This window comes from Notolepis coatsorum, assembly GCF_963971535.1.
Source record: "Notolepis coatsorum genome assembly, chromosome: 2".
NCBI lineage: Eukaryota > Metazoa > Chordata > Actinopteri > Aulopiformes > Paralepididae > Notolepis > Notolepis coatsorum.
The window spans coordinates 215,094,986-215,116,961 of record NC_140166.1 but is presented as its reverse complement, the minus strand read 5'-3'; the positions used below and the strand labels follow the sequence as shown (position 1 = coordinate 215,116,961).

The window sequence follows — 21,976 nt, the reverse complement described above, 5'->3', positions numbered from 1 at the left end:
GAGAGAGAGAGCGGGTTAGCTCAGAGTACAGTTGGGAACAGAGCAGGTGACAGGAGAAGTGACTTGTCCCAAAACAGAGTAATCCAAGTGACTGAATCTTCGGTGTAAATACACTCTGTGAGTAATGTCCCGACAACAATCCACGTGATAGAATCTTCGGTGCAAATACACACAGTGAGCGAAGTCCCAATTATAGTCCAAGTGATAATATCTTCGGTGTGAATACACACAGTAAGCGATGTCCCAATAATAATCCAGGTGATAATATCTTCGGTGTGAATACACACAGTGAGCAAAGTTCAAGCAAATATTATCCCAAATGAACAATCCAAAAAGCAGGCACAGGGTGAATGACAGTCAGAACAAAAAGCAGGATCTCTTCAGTGTTTCACACACACGAAAAATGATAGGGTCAAAAAGACAGTCTTGCAAACTCACCCAGGCGCTGTGCGTAAAGAGAGCCGGATCAAAACAGGGGGAGCGCGTCGCTACGGGGAACGGGTTGTCCAGCGTCGTTACCGGGAACGGGTTGTCCAAGCGGAGGTCTGAGTGGTGCGCGACTAGAGTGCGTCAGGATGCGCGTCTGGATGCGCGTCTGGAGTGAAGAGCGCGTCAGGCTCGGAGGTCTGGATGAGCGTCTGGATGCGCGTCTGGAGTGAAGAGCGCGTCTGCTGCGCGGAGGTCTGGATGCGCGTCTGGATGCGCGTCTGGAGTGAAGAGCGCGTCTGCTGCGCGGAGGTCTGGATGCGCGTCTGGGCGTCTGCTGCGCGGAGGTCTGGATGCGCGTCTGGACGTCTGCTGCGCGGAGGTCTGAAGTGGAACACTGGAATACCTCCCGTGGAAGTTTAGAGAGCGCAGTCCAGTGTCTCCTTCCAGGCAAACGGGGACAGGAGGCGAAAGCTTGAGCGCATCTCACGCCGGAGATGAAAACAGCATAACAGACAGAAACCAAAACTCCCGTAGGAGCCTTTAGACAGAGAACCTCCCGAAGGAGTCTTGGTGATAGAGATATGATACGGAACGACCCGACAAGGCCAGAGGGGAAGAGCGAGGTACTTAAAGCCCAAAGGGGAACTAATTAGAATACACGTCAGGTGCGTGAAGGTAATTGATACTTGAAACTAGAAGTGTGTGTTCGGCACCAGACCAATCAAACACATAATGACAGGTAGTCCAAGGGTGTGGCTGCTGAAGAGCAAACGAACGCGAGGGTGGGGGCTAGTGAAGTGAGGAGACAGGGAATTAAAGTACAGGGAACAGGAATTAAAGGTCCAGGGAGAGGAGAACCTCACAATTCATTCAGAACGCTGAACTTTCAACCCCCATAATCTGCCAGGAAGTGTAGTTCGACAAAATTCCAACGCTGATCCACAGCTATGCATCCCCTCGACAAAATGTCCGCAAAAAAACTACAATTCCCATGATTCAAATTTTCCAAAATGGTCGCCGTCTTGGAATAGACTTCAGCAAATCGAAAACTTAAAACGATATAATGACACTTTTAACCTATTGCTAAACTAATGTATTGATGATAATATACATTCTACATGCTTTTGTGACATGTTAGTGATGTTAATACTTGAAAACGTTTGATTTTAAAATCACACATTTTTTGCATCACTCTGAAAAATATCGATCTATGATCATAATGTCATTTTGGGGTCGGTACCGACCCTGAGGGGTGGAACAAGGAAATGTCTTTTATTTTCATTCGTCTTCCGGGTATTTTACTTAGAAAAAATTGCCACTTCCGCCTCGCCTCACTCTTTTTCGCGCTGTGGTTGAGAGTGAGACATGGTTATAATCAGGTTTTTATGCACCCGAGTCTCCCGAACACATAGACAGCGTGTCCTGAACTGACCAGTCACAGCTGACGGCGAAATATTATTGACCACCGTTGTAGCCAAGGAGCGTCTGCTCCGAAAGCGATCCCAGACGGGCACTGAGTGCTGGGGAAGGTGACATAAGAAGATGAAGTCCTTGGTTTTGACTAGAGCCTCGAAATTAATGGCAGCGGATGGCCGTTTTGGATAATCATGCTGAATTTTACTGGTACACGAATTACCAAAAATAATTTAACACTTTTCTGGACCATATATATATATATGTTTTACAGCGTTATTTTTTACGTTCTCAAAGTTTGCTCCTATTGTCTGTTCCCAAATTCTTACTGAAATGGGAAAGAGAGCATTTAGTTATTCTGCCCCCTTCGGCTTTGACCTGAAACTCTCTCACTATGTAAAGCAGAGATTACATACATTTTTGAAAAGGGGAAAAAATTATAACGTGACATTCACATAGTCTTTTAAAAGCAGAGTTAGCGAAAGAAAAAGGATGATATTTGTCTGGCTGGCTGTTGCCTTTACAGAAACATCTAGTGGCTAGATCCAATTCCCCCCACTACTCTAAATTGCAAAGTAGACTTACAGCAGAATATTCATTAGCGGCAGCCATAAATATCACATTTCTGAATATTCATGACTCTTGGGAGAACACGGAGGGTCTAGGAGGAGATTGTCAAAGTACATTTTCCTCCCGAAAACAAGACCGCTTCGATATATTCCGCATTGTTGTTCCAGCCGCATAATGTGCACATCGGAGTGTCAGAAGGGCGGATGTGAGCGCGTGCAGCATGACAGGGCTCAATATCGCTTCCCTGTGAGCCGCCAGGAACAACAAAGGCTGAGAAAAGTGCTTAGCGCAGGTCTGGAGGTGGGTGATATCAAAACAACACTCGGTAATGGGATCTCTCTCCACGGGCTTGGCATCCAATCAGAGAGCTCCCCGGGTAGATATCATTATCGTGTCGGAGCGGCCTAGTTTCCTGCTCCAGAGACCGAGCGGAGCCAAGAAGGGGCCAAACCCGGGTTTACTGTGACCTAACTCGCTTTCTCCTGTCTCTGAGAGGGGTTTACTGTGACCTAACTCTCCTTCTACTGTCTCTGAGAGGGGCTTACTGTGACCTAACTCGCCTTCTACTGTCTCTGAGAGGGGCTTACTGTGACCTAACTCGCTGTCTCCTGTCTCTGAGAGGGGCTTACTGTGACCTAACTCGCCTTCTCCTGTCTCTGAGAGGGGCTTACTGTGACCTAACTCGCTTTCTCCTGTCTCTGAGAGGGGCTTACTGTGACCTAACTCGCCTTCTACTGTCTCTGAGAGGGGCTTACTGTGACCTAACTCGCCTTCTACTGTCTCTGAGAGGGGCTTACTGTGACCTAACTCGCCTTCTAATGTCTCTGAGAGGGGCTTACTGTGACCTAACTCGCCTTCTACTGTCTCTGAGAGGGGCTTACTGTGACCTAACTCTCCTACTGTCTCTGAGAGGGGCTTACTGTGACCTAACTCGCCTTCTACTGTCTCTGAGAGGGGCTTACTGTGACCTAACTCGCCTTCTACTGTCTCTGAGAGGGGCTTACTGTGACCTAACTCGCTCTCTCCCTGAGAGGAGGCCATGCCAACATTTCCCACATTTCTTATGTTGCTGATGACGGAGATGATTGGCTCAACTAGGCTAATAATATAATCAACAGACAGTAATATTTTCTGTGTCAACAAGATTCTGAGCCGGGCATGGCTGGGGGGGGGGGGGGGGGGGGGGAGCCCCGCTAGGCTCTGCTGTGGGGAAGCAGGAGTCATTATCTTGTCACAGAGAAGGAGTGTTCGTTCTCCAGCAGCGCGTCTTGTGTCTGCCCCCTGGGTTCCACGGGAAGATCAGTTCTCATTGTTTCTGATGAGTCGTCAAAATGTCACTGCCCCACGACAAGGTTGTTGTTTTTCCAGAGGTTAAGAGTTGGTAGACTAGTGTGGTAGACTAGAGTTAGACTAGAGAGACAGACTAGAGAGGCAGACTAGAGAGTTAGACAAGAGAGAGTTAGACTAGAGTTAGACTAGAGAGGCAGACTAGAGTTAGACTAGAGAGACAGACTAGAGAGGCAGACTAGAGAGTTAGACTAGAGAGAGTTAGACTAGAGAGGCAGACTAGAGTTAGACTAGAGAGACAGACTAGAGAGGCAGACTAGAGAGTTAGACTAGAGAGAGTTAGACTAGAGTTAGACTAGAGAGGCAGACTAGAGTTAGACTAGAGAGACAGACTAGAGAGGCAGACTAGAGAGTTAGACTAGAGAGAGTTAGACTAGAGTTAGACTAGAGAGGCAGACTAGAGTTAGACTAGAGAGGCAGACGAGAGAGTTAGACTAGAGAGGCAGACTAGAGTTAGACTAGAGAGGCAGACTAGAGAGTTTGACTAGAGAGAGTTAGACTAGAGAGTTAGACTAGAGTTAGACTAGAGAGTTAGACTAGAGAGTTAGACTAGAGTTAGACTAGAGAGGCAGACTAGAGAGTTTGACTAGAGAGAGTTAGACTAGAGAGTTAGACTAGAGTTAGACTAGAGAGGCAGACTAGAGAGTTTGACTAGAGAGAGTTAGACTAGAGAGTTAGACTAGAGTTAGACTAGAGAGGCAGACTAGAGAGTTTGACTAGAGAGAGTTAGACTAGAGAGGTAGACTAGAGTTAGACTAGAGTTAGACTAGAGAGGCAGACTAGAGAGTTTGACTAGAGAGAGTTAGACTAGAGAGGTAGACTAGAGAGGTAGACTAGAGAGTTAGACTAGAGAGTTAGACTAGAGAGTTAGACTAGAGAGTTAGACTAGTGAGGCAGACTGAGCCGTTAGTGTAGAGCATTTCGAACCTTATTATTATTATATAATTACTTTAATAACGTTATTATTATTATTTCATCCAATCCTATCCCAATAAAAAAGATTCAGGTTTTGACTAAACGACTCGAACTAAACAAATGTATTTAGCAATTAACTCAATGGCTGCCAACAACGAGTATACTCGTTATAGCCCGCCAATCGAATAACGCCAACAACGAGTATACTCGTTATTGGATCGTTATTTATTTTATTCACTATTTCCATTCATAAACATGCAGGCAGCTGTGTGTTATCACTGGGGATGGGTCTGAGATCGCAAAAGTCCAATACCGCCGCCTGCCACCTTGCGGCCGCTATTGCACTCCATTTGAAACGATGTGGCTTGGTGTCTGGGCCGATCTGCGGCCTGCGGGCGGAGTCTAACTACTCGGGCTGGGCAAATGCTTATAACGCATGCATCGATGAGGGTCGGGCCCCCCGGGTTCAAGTTCATTGCTGGATTATGTTGGAAACACGATCGCGATCAGTACTTGGAATGGCGATCAGATAATTGGAATATTCTTTTCGGGACAGATCCTGGTCAAGGTAAGGGCTAAATGGTATCAATATTGCGTTGATCTAAAAATTCCTTCATGCGATCGGGAGCATGTGTGTGTGGTGTGTGTGTGTGGCATGTTCCGTTGGTAGCGATCAAAGCACGGAGGGGCCGATAATCTAAATTTGAATTGAGAACAGTAGCTAGTCCAGGGAAGAAACGATAACGCTTTTACTAGAATACACGTTGCCGGCCATTACGAAGCATTTTGGAAACTACACTCATATTCACGACGGTATAAAACGGAAATGTATGGATGGAAAAATTATCTGTTTTTTGCATCTTGACCGGAAGAAACTCAATGACAATCGACTATATTATTAGATCCATAGCTATAATATATAATATAGCTTTAGGCCTGCAAACACAGCCACGTATCCCCATGTTAAAAGGCGATGGCATTTCAACGGTAAGGTAAACAGCGACCCCTGGCGCTGAATGAGTTAATGTCATGCTGTTATTGATTTATTTGTTATTGTTGTCCTATAAAAGAAAGGTGTTATGGGTGTTTATTTTCTATATATTTTTTATAAAGTCTGTCAATTTAAACATTTCAATAAACAGAAAAAATTATAATAATCATAATCACAATCATTTTAGTACAGTCTGTTCATTAGGGGAGGGGCATCGTTGAACTCAGCTTGATTCAAAAGGTCCAATCAAAACAAACCTCACGATCAAAGGTCCAATCAAAACAAACCTGACCATGGTGACTTCATCCAATCCTCTCACGGCTCCAGTATTGTGATTAATCTGTTGGTAAACAATTTGATTGCTCTTGTCCAATAGAACAAAAGAAAAAGAAACAGAAGGGAAATCCAAACAGAAAACAGAACCAAGGTTCTTCATTAGTGAGTCACGTTATTTCCCAGTTATCTTATTGTAAACACACAGCCAGTCCAAGAAAGTGAACATCCTGCTTTGCTCTGTGATGAAGGCTGATGTACATTTAGTCATTTAGCTGACGCTTTTATCCAAAGCGACTTACAAGTTCTGTACGACAAGTCCTCAGGAAGGGCACAAATCTATCGGCTGAGTAACAATGTTCATCAAAGTGTTGAGTGCTACAGTGTAGGTTAGTATAATATTAGTATATGGTAGCCTTGTGCCTGCCGTGCTAGAAAAGGCTTTGTATTATTCTCAGCCAGGATATTCTTCTTTGGGTCATCCCTTTTTTTTGGGACTGGTTCTGCGTTCATGCTCAGGGAAATATCCAGCTGGACCTTTTTTAAATGCTTTGGACATCCCATGTGTCTGTCAGTACAAATCACTCAGGAGTGTGAATGTGATACATTTACCTAAAGGTATTCAACCTCTACTGTTGTTGTACTGTAAGAGACTACATGAAGGTAACTGGATGCACGGACATGTCATCTCTCTCTCTCTCTCTCTCTCTCTCTCTCTCTCTTGCATGTGCTATATGTATAAAGTAGAATAAAAATCACAAATTACTTTGGGTAATGCAATGGTAAAAGAAAAAATCACCATCTCTCCTCTAACCTCTCCTCAAACCTCTCATCAAACCTCTCCTCTAACATCTCCTCTAACCTCTCCTCAACCCTCTCCTCAAACCTCTCATCAAACCTCTCCTCTAACCTCTCCTCTAACCTCTACTCAACCCTCTCCTCAAACCTCTCCTTTAACCTCTCCTCTAACCTCTACTCAACCCTCTACTCAACCCTCTCCTCAAACCTCTCCTCTAACCTCTACTCAACCCTCTACTCAACCCTCTCCTCAAACCTCTCCTCTAACCTCTCCTCTAACCTCTACTCAACCCTCTACTCAACCCTCTCCTCAAACCTCTCCTCTAACCTCTCCTCTAACCTCTACTCAACCTGTAACTGAGGGGTACAATTCCCTGACTGTATTGTTAGATATGATACTTACTACCACTACCTCTTGTACTTTAGACTCTGGCCACCCAGTACTAGGCATAAATAATTATGGTAAACACTCCCACGTAGATGAAACGATCCAACACAAATGTACCAAGTCGAAAGTCTGCGTTTAATAATAATTAATACATAGCAAAAGGTATGTAGAGCAATCACTTAATTACATTTATGATTTGAAATAGGATGCACTTTTATGGCAAATGAGTATTCGTTGGTATATCAATAGAGAACGTCCAATCTCTGGTGGCGCAGGCGGTAAATATACAACCTGGAATATTTAAGGAATAATAGCAATGATACTTTAATGATTATAGAACTGGATACACTAGGGGGGAATTCCGGTCGCTTGTAAGACAACTGGAGAAGGGGGGGGGGGGTAGAGTCTGGCTGTATCCGTCTGGCCGAGGGTATCCTGGGAGAACCCACGGTTGTGCGGCTCGGTGCCTCAGCGATCCTCGATCCACAGATGAAAGCAGTTGGACTCTCTGTGGGCCGGCTTCCTCCGGTCCACGATGGAGAGACGTGAAGCGACCTCGTCGTGTAGAGCGTCTCCTCACCTGTCGTCCTCTCCGGGGGGGGGGGGTTTTCCAACACACGGCAGTGTTGGTCTTTATCCATAGAATAATCACTGTATACAAAGCATAATCCGTGCCTGGGAAGGCGGGCTGTCGTCGGTAGAATAATCCGGTATGCAGGTCCACTCGCTCGTCGGCTCTGGGGCTCCTCGGGTGCAGCCTCACATGGGGTCGGCCACCCTGGATAAGCAGCCAGTTCTACCCGAAACGATGGGGGTACTGACTACGATAGTATTCTCACCGCACGAAGCACTACATATGAATAGACTATTATTAGCTTAATAGACTACGTCCAACTCGACGATATAGTGCCAAATATGACTATTCAAATATTAATATACACGATGTCTCAATACCGATGGTAGGCCGAACTTGGCCTTACTCCCACACGTGGCGTCGCGGGGAGGCTTTACGTCTGTCACTCTATTGGAGGGTAAGAAACTGGACTAAAAAGGAAGTCCTACTTTAGTAGCGCAGTATATATACGCACTATGAACAAATAGTACCATTAGTGGTGCGGTAGCCAGATTCCTACGCGGAACTAGGACTTGTTCGTACATGTTGAGCGGTACGTTTGAACTGGGTCTGGGGGGTATGGCAGCCTGGCACCAAGGTCTCGACCAATAGTAGAATGGAGACTATTATGGGATGTTCAGTAGGCTAGAATGGATATTCAATGCATATTGTACAAGGAATATACAAGGGATATCAGGGAATATTAGAGAATATACAAATACAATTAAATATATATATATAAATAAATATATTCGGTTTAATCTGGCCCTTCACAACACAACCCTCTCCTCAAACCTCTCATCAAACCTCTCCTCTAACCTCTACTCAACCCTCTCCTCAAACCTCTCATCAAACCTCTCCTCTAACCTCTCCTCTAACCTCTACTCAACCCTCTCCTCAAACCTCTCATCAAACCTCTCCTCTAACCTCTACTCAACCCTCTCCTCAAACCTCTCATCTAACCTCTCCTCTAACCTCTACTCAACCCTCTCCTCAACCCTCTCATCTAACCCCTCCTCTAACCTCTCCTCTAACCTCTACTCAACCCTCTCCTCAAACCTCTCATCAAACCTCTCCTCTAACCTCTCCTCTAACCTCTACTCAACCCTCTCCTCAAACCTCTGCTCAAACCTCTCATCTAACCTCTGCTCAAACCTCTCATCTAACCTCTGCTCAAACCTCTCATCTAACCCCTCCTCAAACCTCTCATCAAACCTCTACTCAAACCTCTCCCTCTGTAGTCTAAATGCACATGTCAACTTTTCCATCACATAGATCTCACGGATCACCTCCATCCATTCTCCCACCATCAGCACCACCTGACTCATCCACTTCCTTGAGAGAGCCTTTTTGGTTGCCACCCCTAATATAACCATCATCCCTTATATTGAAATCTATTTCCCCCAAATACATCACTTCTAATAATATTTTTCCATGTACAACTTTTGTTATTTCATTGACAAGAACATGGATTATATATATAAAAGAAGGGGCACCCAAGTGGCGAACCATGTAGCACGCTGCGTCGCGGCACGGCCGACCCGGGTTCGATTCCCGGACCCGGCGTCATTTGCCGAATGTCTTCCCCCTGCTCTGTCTCCCGCTCTTCCTCTCTCTCTCTCTCTCTCTCTACTAGACTGCCCAGTAGAAAAAAGCGATAAACGCTAAAAAATAAATCTTTAAAAAATATATATATATAAAAGAAAAGGGAAAAAAAGGATTATTATCATTAAACCCAAATGATTAAAGGGCTAGTTCAGATGTTTCTGAAACCGTAGTCCTGTGTCCTACTTACTGATATTGATGATGATCAGTAGAGTTCCTCTCTCAGCACAAGCCATGCCGCTCCTCCTACTAGCTTCGGCTGGTTGGCCACAAATCCATGCAAAGTCAATGGGGTCACGCTCCTCTCCGTACCAGCCGATCGAGGCTGCTTTCACACCTGCCTGCGTAAAAGTGTATGTGCATAATTAAGGTTAAGTGCAGGGTGTGTGTGTGTGTGTCTTCAAGAGACTTTTAAGAGGTGTGTGTGTGTATTCAAGAGTTTTTTAGTAGGGCTATCTCCTGTCCTTGTCCTTGCTCAGGTCCTTGTTCAGGAGTCTTGTGGCTTGTGGGAAAAACAGTCAGTCCAGCTGTGTTTCCCAAAATAATAGTTTGCTTTATTTTAAATCAAACACAAACACTTGTTCGCTTATCGTTCTGTCTCCTCCCCCCTGATGTGAGAGAGTGAGCGTCTGTCTCCTCGCCCCTGATGTGAGAGAGTGAGCGTCTGTCTCCTCCCCCCTGATGTGAGAGAGTGAGCGTCTGTCTCCCCTGATGTGAGAGAGTGAGCGTCTGTCTCCTCCCCCTGATGTGAGAGAGTGAGCGTCTGTCTCTCCTCGCCCCTGATGTCAGAGAGTGAGCGTCCGTCTCCTCCCCCCTGATGTGAGAGAGTGAGCGTCTGTCTCCTCCCCCCTGATGTGAGAGAGTGAGCGTCTGTCTCCTCCCCCCTGATGTGAGAGAGTGAGCGTCTGTCTCCTCCCCCCTGATGTGAGAGAGTGAGCGTCTGTCTCCTCCCCCTGATGTGAGAGAGTGAGCGTCTGTCTCCTCCCCCTGATGTGAGAGAGTGAGCGTCCGTCTCCTCCCCCCTGATGTGAGAGAGTGAGCGTCTGTCTCCTCCCCCCTGATGTGAGAGAGTGAGCGTCTGTCTCCTCCCCCCTGATGTGAGAGAGTGAGCGTCTGTCTCCTCCCCCTGATGTGAGAGAGTGAGCGTCTGTCTCCTCGCCCCTGATGTGAGAGAGTGAGCGTCTGTCTCCTCACCCCTGATGTGAGAGAGTGAGCGTCTGTCTCCTCCCCCTGATGTGAGAGTGAGCGTCTGTCTCCTCCCCCCTGATGTGAGAGAGTGAGCGTCTGTCTCCTCGCCCCTGATGTGAGAGAGTGAGCGTCTGTCTCCTCCCCCTGATGTGAGAGAGTGAGCGTCTGTCTCCTCCCCCTGATGTGAGAGAGTGAGCGTCTGTCTCCTCCCCCTGATGTGAGAGAGTGAGCGTCTGTCTCCTCCCCCTTATGTGAGAGAGTGAGCGTCTGTCTCCTCCCCCCTGATGTGAGAGAGTGAGCGTCTGTCTCCTCCCCCTGATGTGAGAGAGTGAGCGTCTGTCTCCTCCCCCCTGAGAGTGAGCGTCTGTCTCCTCCCCCCTGATGTGAGAGAGTGAGCGTCTGTCTCCTCCCCCCTGAGAGTGAGCGTCTGTCTCCTCCCCCCTGATGTGAGAGAGTGAGCGTCTGTCTCCTCCCCCCTGAGAGTGAGCGTCTGTCTCCTCCCCCCTGATGTGAGAGAGTGAGCGTCTGTCTCCTCCCCCCTGATGTGAGAGAGTGAGCGTCTGTCTCCTCGCCCCTGATGTGAGAGAGTGAGCGTCTGTCTCCTCTCCCCTGATGTGAGAGAGTGAGCGTCTGTCTCCTCCCCCCTGATGTGAGAGAGTGAGCGTCTGTCTCCTCCCCCCTGATGTGAGAGAGTGAGCGTCTGTCTCCTCCCCCTGATGTGAGAGAGTGAGAGTCTGTCTCCTCGCCCCTGATGTGAGAGAGTGAGCGTCTGTCTCCTCCCCCCTGATGTGAGAGAGTGAGCGTCTGTCTCCTCCCCCTGATGTGAGAGAGTGAGCGTCTGTCTCCTCCCCCCTGATGTGAGAGAGTGAGCGTCTGTCTCCTCCTGATGTGAGAGAGTGAGCGTCTGTCTCCTCCTGATGTGAGAGAGTGAGCGTCTGTCTCCTCCCCCCTGATGTGAGAGAGTGAGCGTCTGTCTCCTCACCCCTGATGTGAGAGAGTGAGCGTCTGTCTCCTCCCCCCTGATGTGAGAGAGTGAGCGTCTGTCTCCTCGCCCCTGATGTGAGAGAGTGAGCGTCTGTCTCCTCCCCCCTGATGTGAGAGAGTGAGCGTCTGTCTCCTCGCCCCTGATGTGAGAGAGTGAGCGTCTGTCTGTCTCCTCCCCCTGATGTGAGAGAGTGAGCGTCTGTCTCCTCCCCCCTGATGTGAGAGAGTGAGTGTCTGTCTCCTCCCCCCTGATGTGAGAGAGTGAGTGTCTGTCTCCTCCCCCCTGATGTGAGAGAGTGAGCGTCTGTCTCTCCCCCCCTGATGTGAGAGAGTGAGCGTCTGTCTCCTCCCCCCTGATGTGAGAGAGTGAGCGTCTGTCTCCTCGCCCCTGATGTGAGAGAGTGAGCGTCTGTCTGTCTCCTCCCCCTGATGTGAGAGAGTGAGCGTCTGTCTCCTCCCCCCTGATGTGAGAGAGTGAGCGTCTGTCTCCTCCCCCCTGATGTGAGAGAGTGAGCGTCTGTCTCCTCCCCCCCTGATGTGAGAGAGTGAGCGTCTGTCTCCTCCCCCCTGATGTGAGAGAGTGAGCGTCTGTCTCCTCGCCCCTGATGTGAGAGAGTGAGCGTCTGTCTCCTTGCCCCTGAGAGTGAGCGTCTGTCTCCTCCCCCCTGATGTGAGAGAGTGAGCGTCTGTCTCCTCCCCCCTGATGTGAGAGAGTGAGCGTCTGTCTCCTCCCCCCTGAGAGTGAGTGTCTGCCTCCTCGCCCCTGATGTGAGAGTGTGTGTGTGCCCTTGGCCCCTATTTCCTCACTTTCCTCATCCCGTGGTGATTGGCAAGTTGGTCTCGATGGCCTACTAGCTGCAGGTGCGCCTGGAAGCGGAAGCCCAAATATGGGCATTGTGTCTAGCCATTGTGTCGTCGCATAACGCCTTTCAATCACCAAGCCCAGTGGTGGCTTGAAGGTGGCCACAGGACAAAACTACCAAAAATGAAAGAAAAAAAAAATCCTGCATGTTTGAAGCCCCCTTCTTTTTCACAGCATAATGTTGGCAGGAATGGGATTCAAACCTTTGTTTTCAAACAAAAGGCTGACCTGCGTGATCATCACATGACTTCAGAACGTTTGGTTCGCTGCTAAAAATGACTAAATGTAAATGTCAATGGGCAACGGCAAGGCTAGTGAATAAATGTGGGCTAGGTCATGTGGAATAATGTTCCCCTCCCTCCCTCAAACAATGTCCCAGTCATGTTCCAACCCTCCCCCATCCATCCACATTTTGTCTCTCCCCTGATACCCCCCCCCCCTTTTTACCCCCCCCTCCTGGCCCCCCTCCAATCCAATACCTGGGCCATCCTACCCACAATCCCGTTCTCTCCACTATAAAGACCTACGTCTCACTGGATTCTAGGAGCTCTCTGGGGACACATCAGGGCCAATGTCTCCATTAAGTCATCCGCCGTAACTCTTGTACCTGTTTGGGTAAATAAACCTGTGTTTAACCAAGTCTATATTTGACTAAGTACATTCATTAGGGGTGTAACGATGCGACCTCACAACGATTAATTTCGATTACGATTATTCAGGCATCATGCATTCAATGCATCATGAAATCTCTTCATTTGATCACGATTCGATTCGATTCGATTCGATTAATTTTCTATCAGTTAATTCCCCCAAAAAATTTGAATACACAAATGTGGCCGGGGGTGAACTGATTCACTCGGCATGAATGGACTATAGGTCAATAAAAACAATATACACAAAAAAAAAGCATTTTTTATTTTTATTTCGATTAATTTCGATTATAATCTATTCTAACATTTTCAAATCGATGCAGTTGAATCGTCACATTAGAATCGATGCATTTCGATGAATCGATGCATCGTTACGCCCCTAACATTCATTGATCCGGTTGTATTCCTCCCCAGTCACCCGTCAGCCATCCAATGGGAGAAGGGGTTAGGGTGCATGTGGCTCAGCCATCCAATGGGAGAAGGGGTTAGGGTGCATGTGGCTCAGCCATCCAATGGGAGAAGGGGTTAGGGTGCATGTGGCTCAGCCATCCAATGGGAGAAGGGGTTAGGGTGCATGTGGCTCAGCCATCCAATGGGAGAAGGGGTCAGGGTGCATGTGGCTCAGCCATCCAATGGGAGAAGGGGTCAGGGTGCATGTGGCTCAGATTGCACTGGTGGAGCGTTGGTTTGTAGCGGCGCCACCTGTGGTGGAGGTGGTGTAGTGGTTAACACTGTCGCCTCACAGCAAGAAGGTCCTGGGTTAGATTCCCAGGTACCCAGGTGTGGGGTATCTCCCGGGCCTTTCTGTGTGGAGTTTGCATGTTTTCCCCCCCGTGCTCACAAGGGTTTCCCCTCCAGAAAGAGAGGTGAACCCAATGGAAAAACATGCAGAACAGATCTCGAACGTTGTCGCGTCCCTGACGAAGATGGACATGGGAGCACTTGGATTGGTCCCCGGGCGCGGCCCGCACGCCGCAAACCCATGTCTGCTCCCGGCTGCCCTGAAGGACGACGGGATGGGTCAAGCACAGAGAAATTTAATCTGCGACTCGGATGTATGTGGATGTTTCCTATGTGTGACATGTGTGTGTCGCTGTAGGACTACGTTGCAATGTGTGCTACAAATAAAGACTTCTTCAAATCCAGTTTAATCTTAATCTTTAATCCCAATCTAATCTTAAATCATACTCCAATGATATGACACAATATTATTGTATATCTCTGATTATTTTAGATTTTTGAATACCCTAGATCAGTGGTCACCAACCTTTTTAAGCCCAAGATCACTTATTTTTTTTTTGGTGAAGGCAAGATCTACCTATTGAAGCGTTGAGAGAAAAATACAGCCAAGATTGTACTTTAAACTAAATTACTTTTATTTGCCTGTATTCTAATTACATGCAATGCTTTGGTCCAACATTAAAACGTCAAAGTAGAACTATTATGTACTTTCTCAGTCAGTGCTAAGTGCAGTCATCTTATGCAGCATCACTTTTCACATCAAAACAAAAGTAGAACTGTAATGTGGACTTTCTCATATTATTAACATTGACAAACATATTTACAATTATCATTTTATAAAGTAGAACTGTAATGTGTACTTTCTCAGTCAGTGCTAAGTGCAGCATCACTTTTCACATCAAAACAAAAGTAGAACTGTAATGTGGACTCTCAGGGTAAGATCTAAAAAAAAAAAAAAAATTCATGGAAAGATCTACAGGGACAGTCTCAAAGATCGACGGGTTGGTGACCACTGCCCTAGATGTTTATTGTGAGCGATCTGTGGTGCTGAATTTCCCCCGGGATCAATAAAGTACTTCTATTCTATTCTGTTCTATATGACATCAGTGACATCCCCTCCTTGGTGAATCCTCCATGACATTTGTTTACAATGCTTGGTGCGCTCCACAAAGGCGTAGTGTGAACTCCAAACGAACCATGAAAAATGCAACAATGTTGCAACTTCACCCTCGGGTTGCAGAGCATCTAGTGAACTATATATGTGTGAAAGCGCCCTCAGGCTCAGTGAAATCTACACCGCCGCGCGCACAAAGCCCATGCCAGGGAGCCTCAGTCGGCTAGGAGGAGGAGGAACAGCATGGATTGTGTTGAGAAAGGACTGTATAGGACTGTATACCAATCAATATCATATCGTTGGTTAGCAAGAAATAGGGCTGGGGTTCCAAAAAAAAATCCCATCTCAGGATTTAATTTAGTTTATTTCACACTTAAATACATGAAATACATTACATGTTACAAGAAGTCATGCATCCTAAAATGATCAAGGATAGCACAAAAAAGTCACAGACTTATTTCCATTGTGGTCCTTGGTCTCAGCAGCACATAGTATTTACATAAACATGTATTACGCATATTATCCTCAGCCTACAGTATATTGCTAGAAATAATCCCTAAACTGACACGGATTAGACCACAGACCCCCGTTTGATGAGATTGTCTTGTGTTGCTACAGTATGTTTTATTATAGAATTCTATGTCTATACTGTAGATGAGATTATTAGAGGAGAGAGTGAAACCTATGACCAGCATAGTCACACATTCTGTCACTGTGTTCCTTATGGATGAGATTATAGTGACATTTTCAAGTTTCAAGTATTGTTATTTGTCACATATAAAGAGTGCATTGATTGATTGATTGATTGATTGATTGATTGATTGATTGATTGATTGATTGATTGATTGATTGATTGATTGATTGATTGATTGATTGATTGATTGATTGAAAACTTTATTAACAGATTGCAGAATGGGTACAATACAGTACAGCTCAATACACACAATTGTTAAGGGGATGCAGACCAGAGAAAGACTTTCGTCTTGTTTACATCAGGGTCCCCCATTTTCAATTCATCAGGACATATATGACATACATGACATACAGATAGACAGTACTGCTACATCTATACATTTATGACATACCAGATTTGCAAATACAGTACTGTTTGTGATACAAAAATAGTCCAGAAAAGGGAGTATATACATTTGACGTAAGAACTGTACATTGGAGGAGGTTGGGGGGGTTGGGTAGGAGGGGTTGGGGGGGGGGGGGGGGGGGAAACACTGTACAACTGTACAAGCAAAACTGTACATTGGAATATTGACAACCATACTAGGTAATTTACTGTACATTGGAGGGGGTTGGGGGGGGGACACTGTACAAACAAGCAAAACTGTACATTGGAATATTGACAACCATACTAGGTAAATTACTGTACATTGGAGGGGGTTGGGTTAGGACATTTACAGTAGAGGACAGTAAGAAGGTTAGTTTATTTAAAATTTATAAAAAAAATTCATTTCAGATACTAAAGAAGTGTGTCTTTAGACGATGGCGAAAAATTGGTCGAGTTTCGTCTGTCCTAACTGTGGTGGGAACGAAGTTCCACCATTGTGGAGCGAGGACCGAGAATAGCCTGCTTCTCTTTGATGACCCTCCCGGAGCTCGGATAGGAGTGGGTCTGAGGCGGACAGAAGATGCAGAGCGTAGGGGTCTTGAGGGTGTGTAGTTAGAGACCATTGACCGGAGGTAGGCGGGAGCCATTCCCTTCGCCGCGCGATATGCCAGGTCGAGGGCCTTGAAGCGGATTTGTGCGGCGATGGGGAGCCAGTGCAGGTCCAAACCTATACATGTACTTTGTATTAATTGTTTTTACCATTAAACCTATTTTGATCAGAAGATCCGTCCACGATAAATCATAATCCACAACAGGACCCGCAACAGGGCCCCACGACCGATCTGGGTCACGGCACCACTGTAACGCACGTGGAAAGCCCAGCATGCAGCAGTCAGGGGAAAAAGGAGCCCCCTGGCCGAGGGAGATAGGGTAACGAGCTTACTCCGCTTTACTCCGCCGCACATGCAAACCACCGCACTTCTATTTGAAGAGGAAAGCTGGCGCGACACCAGCAGCACGAGTCCTGTGATGAAAGCTGGCCTAAACATCGTGTCCCTGGGGAGGTGTCGTTCACTGGGTGCCCGGGGGGAGAATATTCTGTTTTCATGGTGGGCCAAATTCAGTATGCCATCGCAATGTGCATGGATTTTTATTTATTTAATTTTCTTTTTTTAAACTATGACTGAATTGAAAGTAACCACAAGCGATGCTGCTTCTGTGGGGAGAGAGACGAGTCAGAGAGACACACTTCGCAGCACCGGTATCATTACATGGAATCAAAACTGTGATGTTGGGTTTTATTGAACCAGTGCGGTTGATCCTCCGTGATGGAGGGTTTGAGGCAGCAGCCCAGGAGAGAACTGTGAAGTCAGACGTGTGCATTCGGTCTCGTGTAATTCATATAATTTGCTGAACTTGAGTCTTGTTAAATGTGTTTTATATATCTCTGATCTAGTTGTTATATGCATTTGGTCTCGTGTAATTCATATCATTTGCTGAACTTGAGTCTTGTTAAATGTGTTTTATATATCTCTGATCTAGTTGTTATATGCATTTGGTCTCGTGTAATTCATATAATTTGCTGAACTTGAGTCTTGTTAAATGTGTTTTATATATATATCTCTGATCTAGTGGTTATATGCATTTGGTCTCGTGTAATTTGTATAATTTGAGACTGCAATTCATATAATTTGCTACTGCAATTCACATAATTTGCAGAACTTGAGTCTTGTAAAATGTGTTTTATATACGTATATCTCTGATCTAGTTATAATATGCATTTGGTCTTGTGCAATTAATACCATTTGCACAAGATAGAGTTTCGTAGAATGTGTTTTGCATACTGTTTTCAATGCCTCCTCAGTTGCTTAGCTTAGTTGCAAATTACCCAATGGTTACAGTAACTACAACTACTAGACCTGCAACTAAAACTAAAAACAAAATAAGGTTTGACCTGTTTTCTGGACGTTCTCCCGTCTCTTTCACAGCCTTGGATACAGTACGTCGTCCAGCCCCACAACGTACTGTCATCTGCAGCTGTTGATGGGTGTATACAAAATAATAACAAAATGATCTTCAACATGGACATGCAGTGGTAGGCCTATAGTACTTCAGGAGGTAGAGCGGTCATCTGGTAATTGGAAGGTTCCTGGTTCGATTCCCGCTCCTCCCGGGCAGCGCATCGAAGTGTCCTTCGATCAAGACACTTAACCCCTAACTGCTCCTGATGAGCAGGTCGGCACCTTTCATGGTCGCCTCCACCGTTGGTGTGTGAATGTGTGAGTGGATGTTTGAATGTGAGGAACAAATTGTAAAGCACCTTTGATAAAAGCTGCTATATAATTGCACCAATTACCATTTTCTTTTACTGCACAGACATCTGGGAGGCAGGTGCTCAACCAAAGTTAAACGGCACACTGAAAATCCTCTCTCTCTCTCTCTGTCTCTCTCTCAAAAGCATGACATACAGTACTGTAAGTGGAGACAGCAGGCCACATATGAGTTGCTTAAAGCGATCAATAACTTAATCAATAAATCAATAAATCAATGTATTACTATGTACTACAAAGAGAATAGCATTTACATATTTGTAATCAAGATTAATAATTTATGTAATGATCAATAGGTCACAGCAGGCGCACGTGAAGCCTGAACCCTTCACCCACACTGGTCTCATCATGTATCACGGCGGATGCAGGCTGTGACAAAATACAGTAGGATGCAGAAATATCAAACGTCATCATGGCAGGTGAGAAAATAGCCAAGTTTACAGCGAGTCAAGTTCCTCTCCATTTCTCTCCCAATCACACACACACACACAGCATAAACTAATCAATAGCACGCTTGCCCCCCAAAGACACACAGCCTGAGCGAGTCCTGTTGCAAAGCTTACAGGTGGGAAACAATAGTTAGACTCACCCAGTATTTGCAGACACACACATGGCCAGGAACAATAGTATCTGTAGGTTTTGCAGAACTCATCAGCCATTCCTTAGCATCTCCATGTTGGAGGAGAATGTTTTGCACGTAGAATTTCAATAGAAAATGTATAAAGAATTTTATACAATTAACACTAGCCAGAAAAGGGCACTTTTTCTTGACTGCCTTGCCCAAGCACCTGCTCAAGCACCCGCCCAAGCACCTGCTCAAGCACCTGCCCAAACACCTGCTCAAGCACCTGCCCAAACACCTGCTCAAGCACCTGCCCAAACACCCGCTCAAGCACCCGCCCAAGCACCTGCTCAAGCACATGCCCAAGCACCTGCTCAAGCCCTGTGTGTGCACGTGCATGATACTCAAATAAAATGATGTTTTGCCCCAGTAGCTACTGTCACTTTTGTGGGCGACAGTGACTCATCTGGTCATCTGAAGGTTCCGGCTCCTCCTGGCAGTGTGTCGAAGTGAGTGAGTGGCTCGGGAGGTAGAGCAGTCGTCTGGTAATCCAGAGGTTCCTGGTTCGTTTCCCGCTCCTCCCGGGCAGCGCGTCGAAGTGTCCTTGAGCAAGACACTTAACCCCGAATTGCTCCTGATGAGCAGATTGGCACCTTGCATGGTCGTCTCTGCCATCTGTGTGTGAGTGAATGGGTGAATGTGAGGAACGAATTGTAAAGCGCTTTGGATAAAAGCTCTATATAAATGCAGCCATTTACAGTCAGAACAGCCGAAACCCCACCAATTTTCCGCCGTCGACTAAAAACACACATCTTCAGTCAATATCTGAAATGAAAAAGAAAAATGTAAAGAAAATAACCTTCATCCAGAGCTGGGGCTAAACAGCTAAACCTACCCTGCTGTGGGAGGAGACATGAGCAGGTTTTGGCCAAAAGCGTACGATCGCAGAGGGCCTGAGAGTGGAGAGAGAGACAGGCTGGACTCCAGAAGAGTGGGCCTTATCGCTGCCTATTCCGACCTTCTTCATTCCACCTCATATGTGACCCGGCAGGCGCAGTCTAACCCGTCTCACGATTCCTCAGAAAACCCCAAAATGTTGCGCAATTATAGGTGGAAGAAATAGGTCGAAATGGAGATATTGCCAATTTTGAGTGCTTTGAAATGTTCTCTATATGTCTCCTTATTTGCTAAACTTAATACGACTTGTAAATATGTTAATTATTGTTCGATTGTCCGACAGTATAATTTTCCTCGCTCTGTGAAAACACTACAGTTGCGTCTGAGGGGAGTGGCTACTGGCTAAGTACTTTCTGTCTCAGGTGTGGAGAGGAGATGCACAGAAAGGAGAGGAGAGGAGACGCACCAAGATCCTTTCTGGGACAGGTGTAGCCGTCAGCACAGCCAGGTGTAGCCGTCAGCACAGCCAGGTGTAGCCGTCAGCACAGCCAGGTGTAGCCTCCAGCAGCCAGGTGTAGCCGTCACCACAGCCAGGTGTAGCCGTCACCACAGCCAGGTGTAGCCGTCACCACAGCCAGGTGTAGCCGGCCGTCAGCAGCCAGGTGTAGCCGTCACCACAGCCAGGTATAGCCGTCAGCACAGCCAGGTGTAGCCGTCACCACAGCCAGGTATAGCCGTCAGCACAGCCAGGTGTAGCCGTCACCACAGCCAGGTGTAGCCGTCACCACAGCCAGGTGTAGCCGTCACCACAGCCAGGTGTAGCCGTCACCACAGCCAGGTGTAGCCGTCACCACAGCCAGGTGTAGCCGGCCGTCAGCAGCCAGGTGTAGCCGTCACCACAGCCAGGTGTAGCCGTCACCACAGCCAGGTGTAGCCGTCAGCACAGCCAGGTGTAGCCGTCAGCACAGCCAGGTGTAGCCGTCACCACAGCCAGGTGTAGCCGTCACCACAGCCAGGTGTAGCCGTCACCACAGCCAGGTGTAGCCGCCACCACAGCCAGGTGTAGCCGTCAGCACAGCCAGGTGTAGCCGTCACCACAGCCAGGTGTAGCCGTCACCACAGCCAGGTGTAGCCGTCAGCACAGCCAGGTGTAGCCGTCAGCACAGCCAGGTGTAGCCGTCACCACAGCCAGGTGTAGCCGTCAGCACAGCCAGGTGTAGCCGTCAGCACAGCCAGGTGTAGCCGCCAGCACAGCCAGGTGTAGCCGTCACCACAGCACAGCCAGGTGTAGCCGTCAGCACAGCCAGGTGTAGCCGTCAGCACAGCCAGGTGTAGCCGTCACCACAGCCAGGTGTAGCCGTCAGCACAGCCAGGTGTAGCCGTCAGCACAGCCAGGTGTAGCCGTCAGCACAGCCAGGTGTAGCCGTCAGCACAGCCAGGTGTAGCCGTCACCACAGCCAGGTGTAGCCGTCACCACAGTCAGGTGTAGCCGTCAGCACAGCCAGGTGTAGCCGTCACCACAGTCAGGTGTAGCCGTCAGCAGCCAGGTGTAGTCGTCACCACAGCCAGGTGTAGCCGTCACCACAGCCAGGTGTAGCCGTCACCACAGCCAGGTGCAGCCGTCAGCACAGCCAGGTGTAGCCGTCAGCACAGCCAGGTGTAGCCGTCACCACAGCCAGGTGTAGCCGTCAGCACAGCCAGGTGTAGCCGCCAGCAGCCAGGTGTAGCCGTCAGCACAGCGTGGGGGGCTTGTTGGAGGCAGGGTAACAGGGTATAGCGTAACCTGGAAAACAATGCCAGAATCACCAGAGAAACGTTTGTGCTGCTGTTCAATAAATGGCCAATGCTATGAAATAAAGCCAATGGAAAACTGTACAGTAGGTAACGAGGGCTGTTTCTCCTTGCTCAAGGTGCTTTCTGCAAGATGCATGTGGGAATGAGATGTGTTGTTTAAATCAATTCATGGATTAGTCGATAATCCTCTAAGGTCACCTTTATTTATAGAGCACATTTAGCAAAGTTGCACCTAAGTGCTTTACAGTATGAAGAAACAGAAAATTACTAAATACAACATAAAATGCACAAGTCAATGCAATACATTAAACACACTAAATAGTCACAAGAGGACATGGCTTATCAAGCCTCAAAAAGCCAATGAAAACAAGTCTTCAGCCACGACTTAAAAATCTCTAGGGTCTGGGCAGTGACCATTCAATGCCTATGACTATATTAGTTGACAAGGAATT

The 21,976-nt window shown here is 47.2% G+C and overlaps 1 protein-coding gene across 1 annotated transcript in view; it reads left to right on the top strand.

The window, feature by feature from the left end:
- The window catches only part of LOC311223749 (estrogen receptor beta-like), a gene marked incomplete at its 3' end in the record, with an annotated part of 186,967 nt that extends 167,722 nt beyond the window's left edge, over positions 1-19,245 (top strand). Inside the window, 1 exon segment of the mRNA XM_084308520.1 lies at positions 19,057-19,245. Coding sequence (XP_084164646.1) covers positions 19,057-19,245 — 189 coding nt within the window.
- Positions 19,246-21,976: the final 2,731 nt, after the last annotated feature.